Source organism: Garra rufa, chromosome 7, assembly GCF_049309525.1.
Source record: "Garra rufa chromosome 7, GarRuf1.0, whole genome shotgun sequence".
Lineage (NCBI taxonomy): Eukaryota > Metazoa > Chordata > Actinopteri > Cypriniformes > Cyprinidae > Garra > Garra rufa.
In genome coordinates this window covers 4866087-4884710 of record NC_133367.1, presented here as the reverse complement: position 1 = coordinate 4884710, position 18624 = coordinate 4866087, and the positions used below count along the sequence as shown (strand labels likewise).

At 35.6% G+C, this 18624-nt stretch overlaps 1 protein-coding gene across 1 annotated transcript in view; it reads left to right on the top strand.

The window, feature by feature from the left end:
* Positions 1 to 1999: 1999 nt before the first annotated feature.
* LOC141338752 (histamine H3 receptor) overlaps positions 2000 to 18624 on the top strand; it is a 22202-nt gene continuing 5577 nt past the window's right edge. The window contains exons 1-2 of the mRNA XM_073844367.1: positions 2000 to 2516; positions 8510 to 8676. Of these exons, the coding sequence (XP_073700468.1) occupies positions 2195 to 2516; positions 8510 to 8676 (489 nt within the window). The 5' untranslated portion in view covers positions 2000 to 2194. The remainder of the gene's footprint in view (positions 2517 to 8509; positions 8677 to 18624) is intronic.

Below are 18624 nucleotides of genomic sequence, written 5' to 3'. Positions count from 1 at the left end.
GAGGCATTTTCATTTTTTCCTTAAATGGTTAAATCTACTCTTTCTTATTTTTTTTACCAAGGAGACATAGTATGTAATGCGTGTGGTTGAGGCACAGCCACTGGGAAAGGAAGGAATGCTTTGAAGAAAATAACCTGCCTTGAGTGGATGGCAGTGGTTGCTGTCCATGGTGCTGAAACCACTGAACAGTACAAGAGCACTAATACACTAGAGAAAAAAATAGGAACAGCATTTCTGTTGGAATTTGTGTCACCATTGAAGAACCAACTAAAGAATGGGAGTGGGATTTCCTACTGTAAATTTACAAACAATGCAATTTTTGATTAGTGATTGGTAATATGCATTGCTAAGAACTTCATTTGCACAACTTTAAAGGTGATTTTCTCAATATTTTGATTTTTTTGCACCCTCAGATTCCACATTTTCAAATAGTTGTATCTCGGCCAAATATTGTCCTATCCTAACAAACCATACATCAATGGGAAGCTTATTTGTGACTCTGGACCACAAAACCAAGTCATAAGGGTCAACATTTTTTTCAGTTGAGATGTATGCATCATCTGAAAGTTACTATTTGAAAAGGTGCAAAAAATCTAAATATTGAGACAAAATCGCCTTTAAAGTTGTCTAAATTAAGTTCTTAGCAATTAATATTACTAATTAACAATTAAGTTTTGATATATTTACGGTAGGAAATTTACTAAGTATCTTCATGGAACTTGATCTTTACTTAATATCCTAAATAAAACAAAATATTTATATTTTTGACCCATACAATGTATTTTTGACTATTGCTATAAATACACCTGTGCTACTTAAGACTGGTTATGTGGTTCAGGATCATATTTTAGAACTCAGGAGTGAATTACTTTCATCTGTAGAACACAAAAGACAAGATTTTGAATGACATTAGAACCCAATTTGTAATGGTTTTACTGGTTATAATGGGACTATAATGAAAATGGTAATGGACCCTGTGGGTCTCTACTGAAAATTGGCCACCTTCTATTGGTGGTTTGTTACATCTACTAAATTCTAATGGAATATGGGACCTTGGAACCACAAAACCAGTCATAAGCAGCATGGGTATATTTGTAGCAATAGCCAAAAAATACATTGTATGGGTCAAAATTATAGATTTTTCTTTTATGCCAAAAATCATTGGGATATTAAGTAAAGATCATGTTCCATAAAGATATTTTGTACATTTCCTACCATAAATATATCAAAAGTTCATTTTTGATTAGTAATATGCATTGCTAAGAACTTCATTTGGAAAACTTTAAAGGCAATTTTCTCAATATTTAGATTTTTCTGTGCCCTCAGATTCCAGATATTCAAATCAGCCAAATACTGTCCTGTGCTAACAAACCATACATCAACGAAAGCAAAAAAAATACCCGTATGGCTGGTTTTGTGGTTCAGGGTCACATTTTAGAAGTCTAGAGTGAATTACTTTAATCTGCACAACACAAAAGATGATATTTTGAAGAGTTTGGTGGGTTCAAATGATATTAGACCCCGATTTGTAACGGTCGTACTGGTCGTAATGGGAATTGTATTGGTTTTAGTGGAAAATGTAAATGGGTTTCTACTGGTAATTGGTCGCCTTCTATTGGTATGAATCCTAATGGAATATGTTCCAAAACACACTACAGAATAACATTTTGTAATGGTTTTGATAGTTAAAAGTTGATGGTTTGTATCTTTTTTTTGGGGAGGGGGGGGGGCTGAACTTGAAAATACTGAATTATCAGTGTTACTGTAAGCATTAATAATAAGTGTCTTTGTCTCTATTGAAAATGCCTAAACATTCTTAAACGAGATAACAAAGTATGATTGTATAAAAATAATATCTTTTGTACTTGGACAAACGGTAAGTTGCAAAGTGGACCGCGTACATCTCGTATCGGTCCGAGAAGGCGCGCTATCCAACGGAGGCGCGAGTGCGCAACAGTTGACGTGCGCGCCTGACGGGAGCGCGCTCTTCTGTTGGAAAGTCGTGGAAACACAAACTCCGCGCTCAGTCTCGGTGCGAGGACTCGGAGTTCCCCTCCGGACGGATTGATTTCAACGTCATGTGTTTCAGGTATTGCACTGGACGCTTCAAAGATGCGCGCACTCCCCGGGCGTTTGGAGACTCCAATTGGATGGTTATTCCGCGGCGCGCTGAAGTTAACGCAACCCTAAAGGGATGAAAACTCTCCTGTCGTCGTTGTCCGCGGTTAAAGGTTCACATGATGACTTCAGACCTGTTGCTGGTTCTCCAAATGTCCTCGATCTGACAATGGTGACCTGCTTCAATTCGTCCAGCTCCAACGGCACGACCGTCAGCTCGGATGGGGCTCCGTTCCCCGGGTACACGATGGTCATCCTGGCGATCCTCATGATAACTCTGGTGGTCGTGGTGGTGGTCGGGAACGCGTTGGTTATCCTCGCGTTCGTCGTGGACAAGAGCCTCAGAAATCAATGCAATTACTTCTTCCTTAATTTGGCTATATCGGACTTCCTTGTTGGTATGTATAAACGCGCGTTTCATTTCACTTAAACTCAAAATGCCTTTTTGAGTTGTGCTTGTGAATATGAAATATTACATCACTTAAAAAATGATCTGCGTGTCATCGAGCGATGGGAGCCCCTTTGTTCTGCAGGATCAAAGCGGTCTGTAAATCCTAGAAGACAAGATCTGTGGGAATATTGGCTCTGATATGCACCCAAGAAAAGTTCATAGATTAGACTACGGCTTTGGTGAAACACGCAAGTGTAGCTGATGAGAAATGCCAGATCGATCAAACAGATGTTCTGGATTTGCAACAGAGTGATCGATGCCAATCCCGCTATCTAGATTGCAGCGGCGGGTGTGTGCATCATGCACTTTAATAACAGCAAATCAAATATGCACAGTATTTTTAAAAAAGAAATGTGGGATTTTTCACAACAACGCACAAAAAGAACACCCATTTACAACTAAGTTGCTTTTTGTGCATTGTTTTCTCACCCAGTTTTAAGTCAGTATCCATTAGCAAGCCCTGCTGTCAAATGATAAATGTACATTCTTGTAGCTGTGCTCACTTTTAGAGCTTAGGTCTGTTCGTAATCTTGATTACAAATGGCTTGCGGTTGCTATCACATTATTGCTTGGCAGGAAATGGATTCAGAGGCAATGATCAAATAAACCACATTTCTCTGGTTTTGACCTCATCTTGAAAACCAGGAGAGTGATTAGTAGACCACTCCTAAAAAACAAAAACAACAAAAGATGATTGCGAAGCCAGTAGGTCAAACCTCTCAAGCCCACAGAACTATTCTATTATAAATGATTTATTTTGCAATTTTGATATTAAGTGCACTAGTCCAGTTTTCAAATTTTGAGAGATAAGTGTTTGTTTCATTTGCTGTCATTGAATTGTATTTTGTGTATTATTTCATCATTATATTGGGCAAAGAAAATTCTCCAATGGTTGTCCTAAAGCTAACCATATTCAAATGTCTCAACTGGCCCATTATTGGTGCCGATATTACGTTTTTTTATGGTTTTCGGAATCATTCATTTTTAAAACCGATTTGCCGATAATATCATTTAAAAGCATTTAAAGAGAGTGTTTTCTTGTTTTTAATTTTGACATTAATTCAGGGTTCACACAAATACTGTAAAATGAAATACCAGGACTTTCAAGTACTACTTTTTTGATTTTTAAGGACTTCAATCAGAGATCTCACTGAACAATGTCTTCTATTTCAAATTCTAAAAAAGAGAGAAATAGATAAATATACTAATAAAAAATGGCAAAAAAATAAAGTGAAGCACTTGCAAAGTATTACTATTAAAGTATTACAAAGTATACTGCACTTTTAGTACAGTAAAGCCATGGTTATTTTATTTTTTTCATTTTTTTTTGAGGGATTGTCATTTGTGTATACTGTCTTCTTTGTTTTGTTTTTATAGCTGTACTGGCTTAATGCTTTGATGTTTTCTACTGGTTCAGAGAAAAATCTGAAAATCTTAAAAAAAAAGATTCACGAAATTGCTCTGAAATCCTGATATAAAACAAATGATTTGTGAGCGTGCACCAAGGTTCCAATGTAAAATAAATTATTCAGGATTCATGCTCCGAAGTCCTTGAAAATGATGATTCGCAAACCATCATTTCAGATCAGGACTCGGATATCGGATCACAATTCATTTGTCTTAGATTGGAACTTTGTGTATTGCAAATAATTTGATTTAGATCGGGATTTCAAATCATGTATCGCAAATCATTTGTTTTGAATCATTCAATTTGCGAAATGATTCGCAAACCCGATCCGATATAAAACAAATGATTCAGTATAGGCTCACCAAAGTCCCGACCTGAATCAAATAATTTGCGATAGGCGAGGTTTCGATCTAAATCAAATGATTCGTGATTAGGGGTGTGACGAGATCTCATGGCAAAAGATCTCGCGAGATCCGATGTGTCCGAACGTGATGATATCATGGCAAAACATTTTGCAATGTTTACATTAGAGCTGCATGACTAATCGTTAAAATATCACAATCTCTATTCGAATGCCCACACGATATTTCCATGAATGGCAATGATTCAGCTTTGTCTATTACAACTGTTTCACGCACTCCACTGACTCCAATGTGAAAGTTAATGAAGACATTCAAATCTGCATTCTTACTTCTGCTGTGTCAGAAAGCAACACAAACATCATTATTTCTTTGTTACAGACATTTAAAAAACATAAGTACTGGGATGAAAGCTTATAGTTTGAGTATAAAGACTTATTGTCCACAGTCAAAACGAAAGTGTCTTCTAATACCTATGTAGAGTAACGTTTATTCTTTTCCGCCTGGAGGTGGCGACAACTGCACGTTTAAAAAAAGTATCTGTCATTGAATTATACATTCAAGAGATTCCAATAGTGAAACAAGTCTTTATTTATTGAGACACTGGCTCCTCAATTTTTAAAAATTTTGTTCAAATATAGACTTAAGCAATGAACATTCTGCCAGAACCACTAGTAAATTAGGCCTACCTCATTTTGTTGAGATTTCTAATCCTTTTTTTTTTCTTCAGAATCGTGATCTCAAATTTGTAAAAAAAAAATTTTTTCAGTTTATCCAGAAACATGCAGCATTAGTTTACATGTTCATTACTGCGTATAATTCATGAAAATAGAAGTTTAATTTCATAAAATATAACTTCATATCAAAATGCACCTATATATTTTTTTGCATTTTTTTTTTTGTTGAATAAAATAGTATTTTCCCCTATATATTTCATCGAGGATTTCTTTAAAAAAGTTTAAAAATCTTGTTCTCGTAAACCCAATCTCGTGTCTCGTCTCGTCTCGTCACACCCCTATTCGTGATACATGATTTGAAGTCCCAATCTGAATCAAATGATTCACGATACGCAATCCAATTGGAGCACTCCAAAACAACGAATCATTTTGTTTAAATCAATCAATGCAGTTCCAATGTAAATGACTCACTCAATTGATTCGGTGTGTTCATCCGCTTTTCGCATCTTCAGCCATGTTTACATGACACTGTCAGTACTACTTGCTTAGCTTGATTGTTTTCTGACATTAACTGAAATAAGCAAAAAAGTATGATGATTTTTGAATTTTTGATTTTTAAATTCAATTTCAAAAAGTCAAATTATGTGCTTTAAGCACCTTGTACGAACCCTGTTAATTTACATTTTTACACCAGACATACATATCGCTTCAAAATATCGGTTATCCGTCAACTTGATCTGTAATAATCAGTCCTGAAAAACACAATAGTTGTTCTTAAGTTAATCACATTCAAATATTCCAATGAGTAGGGCTCAGCCTGGTAAATATTAAGCAGTTTTATGATCTTTTTTTTTATTTATATGGTTATCGATTTTATCGCAATTGATTTTATGCTGATAAAATAATTAAAAAGCATTAAAAGAGGAGTTTTTGTCAGAGCCATTGTTATACCTCATTTCGACATTAATCTTTTTTACAACATTTTTGTTTTGACAACAGAAATACATTCTGATTTAAAATATCGGTTATCGGTCTACTTGATCTGTAATACTTGGTATCGGCATCTGTCGGTATGGTATGGCAATAATTGGTATCGTCCTGACAAATACAATGGTTGTTCTAAAGTTAATCAGATCCAAATGTTAAATGAGTAGGGGTCGACCGATTATCGGCACCGATATTAAGAATTTGTATGGTTATCGGTCTCGTTCAATTTCAAAATCAGTTTTACTGCCATTTTAATTTAACTAATTTAAACGCATTTAAAGACGAGTTTCAGTTAGAGCCCTTGTTATTCTTAATTTTGACATTTTAATTTTTCCACCAGACACATACATCAGTTTAAAATACTGGTTATCAGTCTACTTAATTTTTTATTATCAGTATCGGCATCGATCTTGAAAAATACAATGGTTGTTCCGAATCTAACCAGATCCAAATGTCCGAATGAGTTAGCGTTAATTGATTATCAGCCTGGCCAATATCAGGCATTTTTATGGTTATCAGTATCGGCCATTTTAAAAACCGATTTTATCAGCATTTATTTTATGCCGATAAAGTAATTTAAAAGCATTAAAAGAGGAGTTTTTGTCAGAGCCATTGTTATACCTCATTTCGACATTAATCTTTTTTACAACATTTTTGTTTTGACAACAGAAATACATTCTGATTTAAAATATCGGTTATCTGTCTACTTGATCTGTAATACTTGGTATCGGCATCTGTCGGTATGGTATGGCAATAATTGGTATCATCTTGACAAATACAATGGTTGTTCTAAAGTTAATCAGATCCAAATGTTAAATGAGTAGGGGTCGACCGATTATCGGCACCGATATTAAGAATTTGTATGGTTATCGGTCTTGTTCATTTTCAAAATCAGTTTTACTGCCATTTTAATTTAACTAATTTAAACGCATTTAAAGACGAGTTTCAGTTAGAGCCCTTGTTATTCTTAATTTTGACATTTAAATTTTTCCACCAGACACATACATCAGTTTAAAATACTGGTTATCAGTCTACTTATTTTTTTATTATCAGTATCGGCATCGATCCTGAAAAATACAATGGTTGTTCCTAATCTAACCAGATCCAAATGTCCGAATGAGTTAGTGTTAACCGATTATCAGCCTGGCCAATATCAGGCATTTTTATGGTTATCAGTATCGGCCATTTTAAAAACCGATTTTATCAGCATTTATTTTATGCCGATAAAGTAATTTAAAAGCATTTAAACAATAGTTTTTGTCAGAAGCCTTGTTATTCTTAATTTTGACATTCATTTTCATTTTTACACCAGGCATACTGATTTAGAATATTGCTTACTGGTCTACTTGATCTTTAATAATCGGTATCGGCATCACTTCTGAAAAACACAATGGTTGTTCTGAAGTTAATCAGATCCAAATGTCTCAATGAGTAGGGGTTTGCCGATTATCAGCCTTGCCAACAAAAATTGGTGTCATCTTAATTTTGGCATTAATTTGACATTTCATTCAGTTATCAGTCTACTTGATCTGTAAAAATCAGCAACAGCCCAGAAAAAACACCTTCCAATGAGCCGTACATTTTTATCATTTCCAAAAACTGAGAGTGAATGGGGATCCAGGTTGTCAAGCTCCAATACTTTTCAGTATTACCATAAATATATTGACATTTTTCGTGCTTCATCTGCTATATTGACAAAGACTCACATTTTAGACCATGTTCTTGGCATGCTTTCTTAGGTCCTGCAGTTGAGGAATGAACGATTACACCCATCCATCCATCCGAACCTTTAGTTCTCTGCTGCTCTGTTCTCCGCTGGCACCATAAATTATTGGCTTGGATTAAGAGTGCATTAAGAGACGAGATCCTATCTGTGGTTAATTTCAAGATCTGCGCGGCCTCTCGGTCTATTCACCGAAGCCTCTCTGCCTGCTTGACAAGTGTTTATTTGCGGCTCATAGGCATTAGCGCTCGGCCGGCGTAGTGCTCACAGTGGAAGTTCTTTGAAAAAAAAAGAAAAAAAAAACTTGGTTGGAGAGATAGGAGGTGCGGCTCTACCTGAAAACGTGCCCATGTCGTTTGGATGAAGAGCACAACGGAGCGCTGCTTTTTCATCTCAAATGCCAACCAGCTCAAAAAGCTCTAAATAATAGAGCCGTGGCTGTGTATTTGACAGTATGATAGGTGTGAAATCTCAGCGTCCTACAAAGACTAGGCAGTGATGAGATTGCTGTTTTGTATGCCTTTGTGAAAAAGCTTTCTCTCGATGCTTCTAGGTACAGCTCAGAAAGCAGTCACCGTTCCCTTCGCAGCTCGATGGCTTTTTGATAATGGCTCAGGTTTATCGGTCACATTGTGAAGCGACTCCGTAGTGACATGATCCATTGATTTTGTGCTCTGAAGGGCTATTATATCCTGAGCAGGAGAAGCATGTGGCCATTGATACAAGCCTTATTATAACCAGCTGACATCTGTATGATCCAGTAAAATGTGATGTGTCTTTTTGCAGGGGCTTTTTGCATCCCGGTCTACATGCCCTATATCTTGACGGGCAGATGGATGCTGGGCCGTGGACTCTGTAAACTGTGGCTTGTGATGGACTACTTATTGTGCACGGCTTCCGTCTTCAATATCGTCTTAATCAGCTACGATCGCTTCCTGTCCGTTACCCGAGCTGTGAGTATCAACATCCAATTAGTAAAGTAAATGTCAGTCCAAACCTCCATGTTATGTTTTCAGTGGAGCACAAAATGAGAAGTGTTATTGTACTGCCTACTGCTTTGCTAATTGAAAGTGAATAGGGATCTGCCAGGCAAGGATGCAGGTTTGATTTTGGCATTGGTGAGGATTTAACATCTCAAAATCTGTCTCTAAACATCGCTTTTCTTTTTCAAGTTGACCTAGACAAGTACATGGAAACTATCCAAAGCTCTGTTAATCCTAACGCAGTGAAAACGGCTCTCTCTGTAATCTCTATATTCATCCTTTGTGTCCTCTTAAGGTGAAAAAAAAAACTGTTAAACCACGGTAACCACAAATTAACCATGGTTTTGCTACACTAATCAAAGTTTAACCATAGTATTTGTAGTGGTTACTACACTTACTAGAGTCATTTTCTTAAGGAATTTATATTTGTTATTCTTAGTTTTTTTCTCTTTCTTATTTGTTTGTTTTCTTTTGTTGTCTTAATGGTTTGCTGTTTTGTACTGTTTAATTAAAAAAGAAGAAGAAATCTGATAAAGATTTCTGATACATGCTCCCAAGTCCCAATCTGAATTAACAGATTCATGAACCTGCTCAGAAGTTCCAATCTTAATTAAATGATTGGCAAACTGCGCTCTGTAGTTCCGATCGAAATAAAGAATAAATGATTTATGAACTGACTCCAAAGTTCTGATTTGATGCAAAATATTCACAAACCCGTTTCAGAGTTCCAATCTGAATCAAATGATTCACGATATGTGAAAATCTGATCTAAAACAGATTCGCGAACCCACTCAGAAGTCCCGATCTGAATCAAATAATTTGTGATACACAAAGTTCCGAATGATTCGCAAACTTGCTCCGAAGTCCCAATCTAAATCAAATTCACGATATGCGAAGATCTGATCTAAAACAAATGATTCGCAAACCCACTCAGAATGATTCACGAACCATCATTTCAGATTGTGATTGTCCATGTCACAAATCTTTCAGTTCACAAAATGATTGGCAAACTCACTACAAAGTTCTGATTTGTGTACCAATCTGAATCAAATGATTCACGATATGCGAAGATCTGATCTAACATTAAAACGTGAAGTTCCAATCTGAATCAAATAACTTGCAAACCCACGCAGAAGTCCCGATCTGAATCAAATGTATGTACTAGTATGGCAAGCCATTTTAGCATTCCATCCGTGTTTGTCTTTTATGTTCTAAAACATTCCTTCATTATTGTAATTATTGGTGAAAATAGTCGATCCGGAAGCTCACATTGTGTTGACCTATAGATCTGCTATTTTCACAACTTAAAAGTGACACTACCCAACAGCAAAATACTTACTGACCTACATTAAGTCATTGTTAAAAGACTACTTTTTCCCCTTTTTTTGACTAAAACTAGACTAAAACCTTCTTGACTTTTCGTCGACTAAAATTGGACTAAAACTATCACATATAGAAGTGACTAAAATTTGACTAAAACTAATAACCATTTTAGTCCAAAAGACTAAGACTAAGACTAAATCTAAGATGGTTGTCAAAAACAACACTGTAACTAGCTGCAGCTCAAAATACATGTTAGATGTGCATTATGATGGAGTTTGTAGCTTAATTCACTATATTTGAAATAGTTTGACGTTCAGTTGGTGACAGTTCAACAGGAAATCAGTTTAAAGCATCCAGTCATCTCATACCATTGAAGTGAATCGCTGGATATTGGTAGGGACATATCCCTAGCATCCCTACTAAATTCTACGCCCCTGCTGCCGAGTTGTCAAGCTCAAGACCTTAGATGAGATTGATCAATTTTTTTAGCAGTCTTCAGTATTGCATTAAATATATTAAAGGCTGACATTTCTCTTGCTTCGTCCTGCCATATAGACCCATCTCAGTCACAAGCCATGAACAACTCATTTGATTCAAAGAACAAATTGCAGTACATCATCTGAGAAACCAAGCAAAACTCGTAAGCAATTGCAATAATTAGAGGGCTTATTGTTCGTAATGTTGGAAACATTTTGTGTTCTTCAAATATTCCATTTGTGTAACTCACACAAACACGCAAACCCAGTTTTTGCTTGGTGCCTCGGATGATGCGCTGCAAATTTCCCTTTGTCTGAAACAAATGAGTTGTTCACCAAACCCACAAGACGCTGAAGACAGTGTTATTGCAATCAGATGAATAATAAGCGAATGACTTGCTGCCCCGGCGACAGATCTTAGATAAGAGCGGCCCGCCAGACGCATGAAGCTCGCATCCTCTGCGGTTCCAGCGTTCAACTGCTCTATGGTCATGAATTTTTCAGTGCAATTTACTGCAAATATCCGCTATGTTAGTCACGGACGGCATCATCAATTTATATTCACACTTCATAGTGAGTCAAGTTTAAGACCGGTGGGTTATTAAAAAATCCAAACTTGGGCTCGGTTCCAAAACCAATCGGGCGGCCTTGCTGTCGACATCCCAACTGAAATGAACCTCATAAACGACCAATTTGGAAAGTTTTACACTCTTCGAAAGGTTGCAAATGGAGGTTTTCAATTTTTTAAAAGTAAAGAACATTTGGTGGAATGGAACGTTTCCAATCATGTTAAAGGTTCTTCACTGAACCATTGATGGCAATAAAGACCCCGGGTATGAAGACCTCTATGGCTTATTAGAGCATAAATGATGTCTCTAACTCAAATATGTATTAGAAAACCCATGTAAGATTTACGTTATTTTAAAAAACCACATAGTTTTATCAATTTTTTAGGCTATGGGGGGAACCATTATTTATATATTATTTATAAATTATTAAATATTATATAAATTTTCAGTCAAAGGTTATATTAGTTATATATATACGGTTATATTTATCGCCATCTGTAAGCTCTTACAGTAACTTCATGAACTACAGGTGCTTCATGATGCCATGGAAGAACTTTTCAGATTATAAAAAGGTAAGAAAGAGATGGTTCTTTAAAGAAACTTTGACTGAATGGTTCTTCTATGGCATCGCTCTCTTTATTTAGAGTTTACGTCACATGTGACCTTTCCAAACGTGATTCCAACATAATGCGTGACGTCTAGCATTTGAAGACAAAGAAGGCATTTAAACATGTGAAGATGAGCATTTTTGGCTAAAAAGTATGTACATTTTTATTTTTTAAGGGGAGACAATGCAGACAAAAACGCAGTTTTTTCATGCACCTATTCGGTTTTGGGCTTTTTGGTTTTTCATAAAGTGTTTTTTCAGACTAGCGGAAAGAAAACATCCAAAAAACACTGTTAAGTATTTAATTTATAGCACTTTATCTATTTGTGTCATTAGATTTCGATTGCAATGTATATTTTCTTAAGGCCGTTTTCTCAAAATGAGTTTTTTCTCCTACACTGAGCCATAAATCTCCACTTCAGTAGCACTTACACACACCAAACTTTACATTTTCATTCCCGTCTATATCCTGAAGGTTTTTCCAGAGGGATTTGTTTAGATATAATTTGCTCGATTTTATACCTAACCCTAACATTTTATTCCCCTCAAAAATGGTTAAAAAAAAGTTAAATATATGGTTATATAGAGTTTCCAGTCTGTTCCAAGTTTTTTTGAATTATGGAGTGACGAAATGAAATATCCAAAATTCCCTCTGTAATAACTTTTGACTCTAGTATGTCAAAAAAAATGAAACATTCATTCATCCAGTGTTTAGATTTCTGTACTAGAAAAGTATGCAAATTTGTGCATATTTGATTAAATAATGGCTCATTTGCCATTATAATCAAACCTAACATTTTAGAAAACTTTCAATACAAAAAATGTTTGCAATTATCAACGTAATCGATCAACTGGGTAAGGTCATAACTACCAGTTATTTTATTTTTTTTACCTATTCACCTGCAGTGTCTCACCTTAAAGCAAATTACCAATTAGTTTAGCTTTAGATAAGACTTTATTCATGTAGAGCTGCATTGAAACTGCAATCTGGACCTTTGGACCCATTGGCCAACACTGAAGTCTACTACATGAATGTTTTCTTCAAAGACCTTAATTTGTGACCCTGGACCACAAAACCAGTCTTAAGTCGCTGGGGTATATTTGTAGCAATAGCCAAAAATACATTGCATGGGTCAAAATTTTTGATTTTTCTTTTATGCCAAAAATCATTAAGAAATTAGGTAAAGTTCATGTTCCATGAAGATTTTTTGTAAAATTCCTACTATAAACATATCAAAATGTAATTTTTGATTTGTAATATGCATTGTTAAGAACCTAATTTGGACAACTTTAAAGGTGATTTTCTCAGTCTTTTCGATTTTTTTGCACCCTCAGATTTCTGATTTCAAATAGATGTATCTCGGCCAAATATTGTCCTATCCTAACAAACCATACATCAATAGAAAGCTTATTTATTGAGCTTTCATATGATGTTTTTGTGGTCCAGGGTCACATTTATTGTCGATTGAAGAAAGACATGAACATCTTGGATAATATGGGGACATCAGGAAGTTTCTATTCAAGGGTTTCCCTTTAAGAGTGTAGGCAATGCTGCCATAGAACTCGGCCAAACCATCCCAGTGTTATTATGCTTCCTACTTTTCAAAACAGCTTTTTGCGTCAGAAGCTTGCATACAATGCCTTAAATGGCTTCCCACATGGGTAGCTCACCAGAAAATGGGTTTGTTTTGTAGCGAACGGAAAAGTACAGGAAGTACTTTTTGGTCATGTATTGCACTGCACCGCTGTATTGTTGCATAAGTGTTTTTTAAGTTTCCGTCTCAGTCGTGCTAGTGGCTTGAGTGAATTCGTGTTTATGACTGGCGCACCGCAGACAGCTATTTTGGACATGGCCGGTGATTCTGCGGGGCTGTAATGACTCACGGGGAGCGACTATAACAAGGCTGCCCCCCTCTCCTGACCTTTACATCCAGAGAGAGGCCTCTGATGAAAACCGCACGGCTAAAAGTCATGGCTAAAACAGGCACCTACCCATCAAACTGGTTACTCTAAGGGAACCAAATATGTGACCCTGGAGCACAAAACCAGTCTTAAGTCGCTGGGGTATGTTTGTAGCAATAGCCAAAAATACATTGCATGGGTCAAAATTATTGATTTTTCTTTTATGCCAAAAATCATTAGGAAATTAAGTAAAGATCATGTTCCATGAAGATTTTTTGTAAAATTCCTACTATAAACATATCAAAATGTAATTTTTGATTAGTAATATGCTTTGTTAAGAACTTAATTTGGACAACTTTAAAGGTGATTTTCTCAGTATTTTGATTTTTTTCCACCCTCAGATTCCTGATTTTCAAATAGATGTATCTCGGCCAAATATTGTCCTATCCTAACAAACCATATACCAATAGAAAGCTTATTTATTAAGCTTTCATGCGATGTATAAATCTCAGTTTTGTAAAATTTAACCTTATGACTGGTTTTGTGGTCCAGGGTCACATATATGGGTCTCTGCATGATGGTTTAATTGGTGATCTGAAGTCTGTCTAATCAAGATTCATTCTTTCAAATCTGCCATTTTTCAACCAGATAAATACTGCTCTGATTAAATTGTATCATCTGAAAGATATACATTGTACAAATCCCAGGCACTTGAATTGCTTTCATGTAGTTGTCTTCTAATTGGTTTTAAGGAGTAGCTGCCCATCGATTACCTACTCTGAATCACGAGTTGCTTGTAGAGTTTTAAAGTAGCTGGATGTGAAGTGGCTGTCGAGCTTTGAAAACCACGTGGCGGCACACCAGCTCTTCTGGCGAAATCATGAAAGGGAAAGGAAGGGGAAGGAAGCTCAATATTTTTTCCATTCAACGTGTGCATTGATCTCCGTCGCAAACAGCGAAGCCATGTTGAATCTGGCTCCTTAAATAACCCCTCTTCACATTTAGTGAAACCGCCGAGCTCAGAAAACATGGGAACGATGCCCTGCTGTGAAGGACGAATGCGTTGAGAGCGAAAAATGGCGCAGTTGAAGCCACGGCTTTTGACGTTCCAAAGCTGGGTTCGGCGAATCACAAAACGCAAATATTGATTTCCTGCACGAAATATAGTATCGAAATTGTTAAGAAACGTTAACAACGAATTTAAAAGGTAATTTAGCTGCTTGTGGGTGAATATCTGGAGTGTAACTTTTAATAGCTCACGCAAGCAGTTCATGCATAATGCATCGAAATTTCCATATTTTGCGCATATAACTGTCTTATCCAGTGCTCACTGTTCAATGCCGTTACTTCCTGTTGACAACATGTCTATGGGCTTTATCTGTGATTGCTTCTGAAAGAGTAAGGAGCCGTCATCCGTCATAAATGACAACGTGAAATGCTTTTTAAGCCTCAAGTGACATTTCAAAAAGACTTAGTAGCGGTTTGCGTGATAGTATCAGTGGCGTTTGACAGGCTTCATTTGGCTTTAGTTATTCTCTCTGGTGGTGAATTATTTAAGTCAGAGATGGGTCTTTCCTTAAATGTGTTCTGTTGTGAATAAATATATTTGTGTTTTTATTGCGTAAGTATTGCCGCAGTCCAAAGTCAAACAATAAATGTGTTTACTTGGGGGATGTGTTATTTAAAATCTAATCGTTATTTGATTTTGGGCTGAAATATAACCTGGACAAATGGTTTTGCTGTTCCGCTATTACAGCAGGCACGTCAACATGGAAATAGCCATTATGTCAGCAAAACTTATTTGCCATTTCCAGCGCCCCAGATTCCAGTTCAAGGGCGTCAGAAAGGTGTGAAACGCTGCGGTGTTTGTCGCGAGGCATATTCCTCCCTCCCTAAAGACTATTATTTGGTGTAATTTCAGGGCTGAAATGGCATTAGTTCATAACAAGAAAACACCCTTGAGGGCTCCTGTCTTTTGCGAATAGATGATTCCTTTCTCTGGTTGTCATCTCTCCAGTTGTCGTTTTTAAATTACTGAAATGAAAAGTGTTTCGGGCCTGGACTCTGGAGAGCGAGGTGCTACGGCGAAGACAGCCTTATTGTCGCACCGTCCATCAGCGGAGACGATCGCGCTTGTCGATTATACACTGCCATATTTCTCGGTTAATTTCAGAGGCCTCTAAATTATCAGCATGATCAAGACTTTGAAAAACTCGATTGATGGTTCATACCTTTTAGGACTGCATAAACGTCCACCTTTATCCCATGCTTCATGTGTCTTTTGACTGTCAAATGTGACCCTGGACCACAAAACCAGTCATAAGGTTAAATTTGACAAAACTGAGATGTATACATCGTATGAAAGCTCATAAATAAGCTTCTATTGATGTATGGTTTGTTAGGATAGGACAATATTTGGCCGAGATACATCTATTTGAAATCTGGAATCTGAGGGTGCAAAAAAATCAAAATACTGAGAAAATCACCGTTAAAGTTGTCCAAATTAAGTTCTTAACAATGCATATTACTAATCAGAAATTACATTTTGATAGGTTTACAGTAGGAATTTTACAAAAAATCTTAATGTTACATGATCTTTACTTAATTTCCTAATGATTTTTGACATAAAAGAAAAATCAATCATTTTGACCCATACTATGTGTTTTTGGCTATTGCTACAAATATACCCCAGCGACTTAAGACTGGTTTTGTGGTTCAGGGTCACATATTAAGTAAGAATACATAAGAATAACTTTACTAATACAGTTGAGGTCAAAAGTTTACACACACCTTGCAGAATCTGCAAAATGTTAACTATTTTACCAAAATAAGAGGGATCACACAAAATGCATGCAATTTTTTTTTATTTAGTAGTTCACATAGTCCACAACAGAAAATAACAGTTGCATTCATAAAAATGACCCAGACAAAGTTTACACAGACTTACACCACTAATTCTTTGGTTTTCCAGCATTTTTGCGTATTTGAACCCTTTCCAAAAATGACTGTACGATTTTAAGATCCATCTTTTCACACTGAGGACAACTGAGGGACTCATATGCAACTATTGCAGAAGGTTCAAACGCTCACTGATGCTCCCGAAGGAAACACGATGCATTAAGAGCAATGGAGGTGTGCACATATTTCTTATTGTGCCTACATATCATATTTTTTTTCATTTAGTACGGCCCTTCAGAGGCTACAGGAGTCCCTCGTTTGTCCTGAACAGTTAAACTGTGTATTTGGACCCTTTCCAACAATGACTGTATGATTTTGAGATCCATCTTTTCACACTGAGGACAACTGAGGGACTCATACGCAACTATTACAGAGGGTTCAAACGCTCACTGATGCTCCCGAAGGAAAAAACATGCATTTAGAGCCAGGGGGTGAAAACTTTTGGAATTTGAAGATCAGGGTAAATTTACTTTATTTTGTCTTCTAAGAAACCTGTAAGTACTAAATGAAAAAGAAAAATATGATATTTAGGCAAAATAAGAAATATCTTCATTCTGTTCAAAAGTTTTCACCCCCTGGCTCTTAATGCATGTTTTTTCTTTCCTTCTGGAGCATCGGTGAGCGTTTGAACCTTCTGTAATAGTTGCATATGAGTCCCTCAGTTGTCCTCAGTGTGAAAAGATGGATCTTAAAAACATACAGTCATTGTTGGAAAGGGTTCAAATACACAAAAATGCTGAAAACCAAAGAATTGTGGGACCTGAAGGTTTTTTCTGAAGAATAGCAGGCAGTTTAACCTTTTTAGGATGAACAAGGGACTCATGAACAACTATCAGGAATCTATTAAGAATCAAGGGGAGCAAACTTTTGAACAGGGTAAGTTCAACTATTATTTTCTCTTGTGGACTATATGTAAACATCTTTTATGTAAATACATTCAAAGATAACTTTTGATTAGTGATATGCATTGCTAAGAATTTTTACTTCAACTTTAAAGGATTTTCTCAATATTTTGAGAATATTTTAGTTGTATCTCGGCCAAATATGTCCTATCCTAACCATACATCAATGGAAGGCTTATTTATTCATCTTTCAGGTAATGTATAAATCTTAATTTAAAAAAAGACCTTTATGACTGGTTTTGTGGTCAAGGCTCACATAAAGTTACAGTTTTACCATGATATTGAGGTACTGTATGTGGTTTTGCTGTGGTTATCATGATCCAAATGTACGCTACTATAGAAGACCAGTGTTTAAATTCCAATAAAACTGTCAGAATAATTACATTTCATCATATAAAAATGAAATCTACGTCTGCAACTCGAGCTCCTACCACTGTTGACTCAAAATACTGTCAAGTGTGTATTTCTAAGAGACTAAAAAATGTAATATTATTAATATTTCAGCCTGCACTGCAAACTGTGCTGAGATACACAGCAATCGAAGTCAGGCAACACAAACCTGTTTTATGATTTGAAACAATATCACCCATAAGAACATTTTTAGAAACTTATTTAGTTCAAAAACGTAACGTGTTTGTCATGTTCTGACTATAAAGAGTAGTTTAAAACCACAATTAAACGTCTGGTTTCTACAGTTTTCACTCTGGAGGACAAAATCTGCCTTTAAACTTAAAACAAATAAAGATTTGAAATACATTGTGATAAATATCAATATAAATGTATCATGATAGTTTTTTGGCCATATCGCCCAGTTCTAATAACAATTGCCATTTATATGATTTTATGTAAGTATCTGCTATACTGTTACAAAGATCTCACTTTCATCTTAGTTTTTGTCTGTGTATATATATATATATATATATATATATATATATATATATATATATATATATATATATATATATATATATATATATTATATATATATATAATATATATATATATATATATATATATATATATATATATATATATATATATATATATATATATATATATATATATATATATATATATATATATATATATATATATATATATATATATATATATATATATATATATATATATATATATATATATATATATATATATATATATATATATATATATATATATAT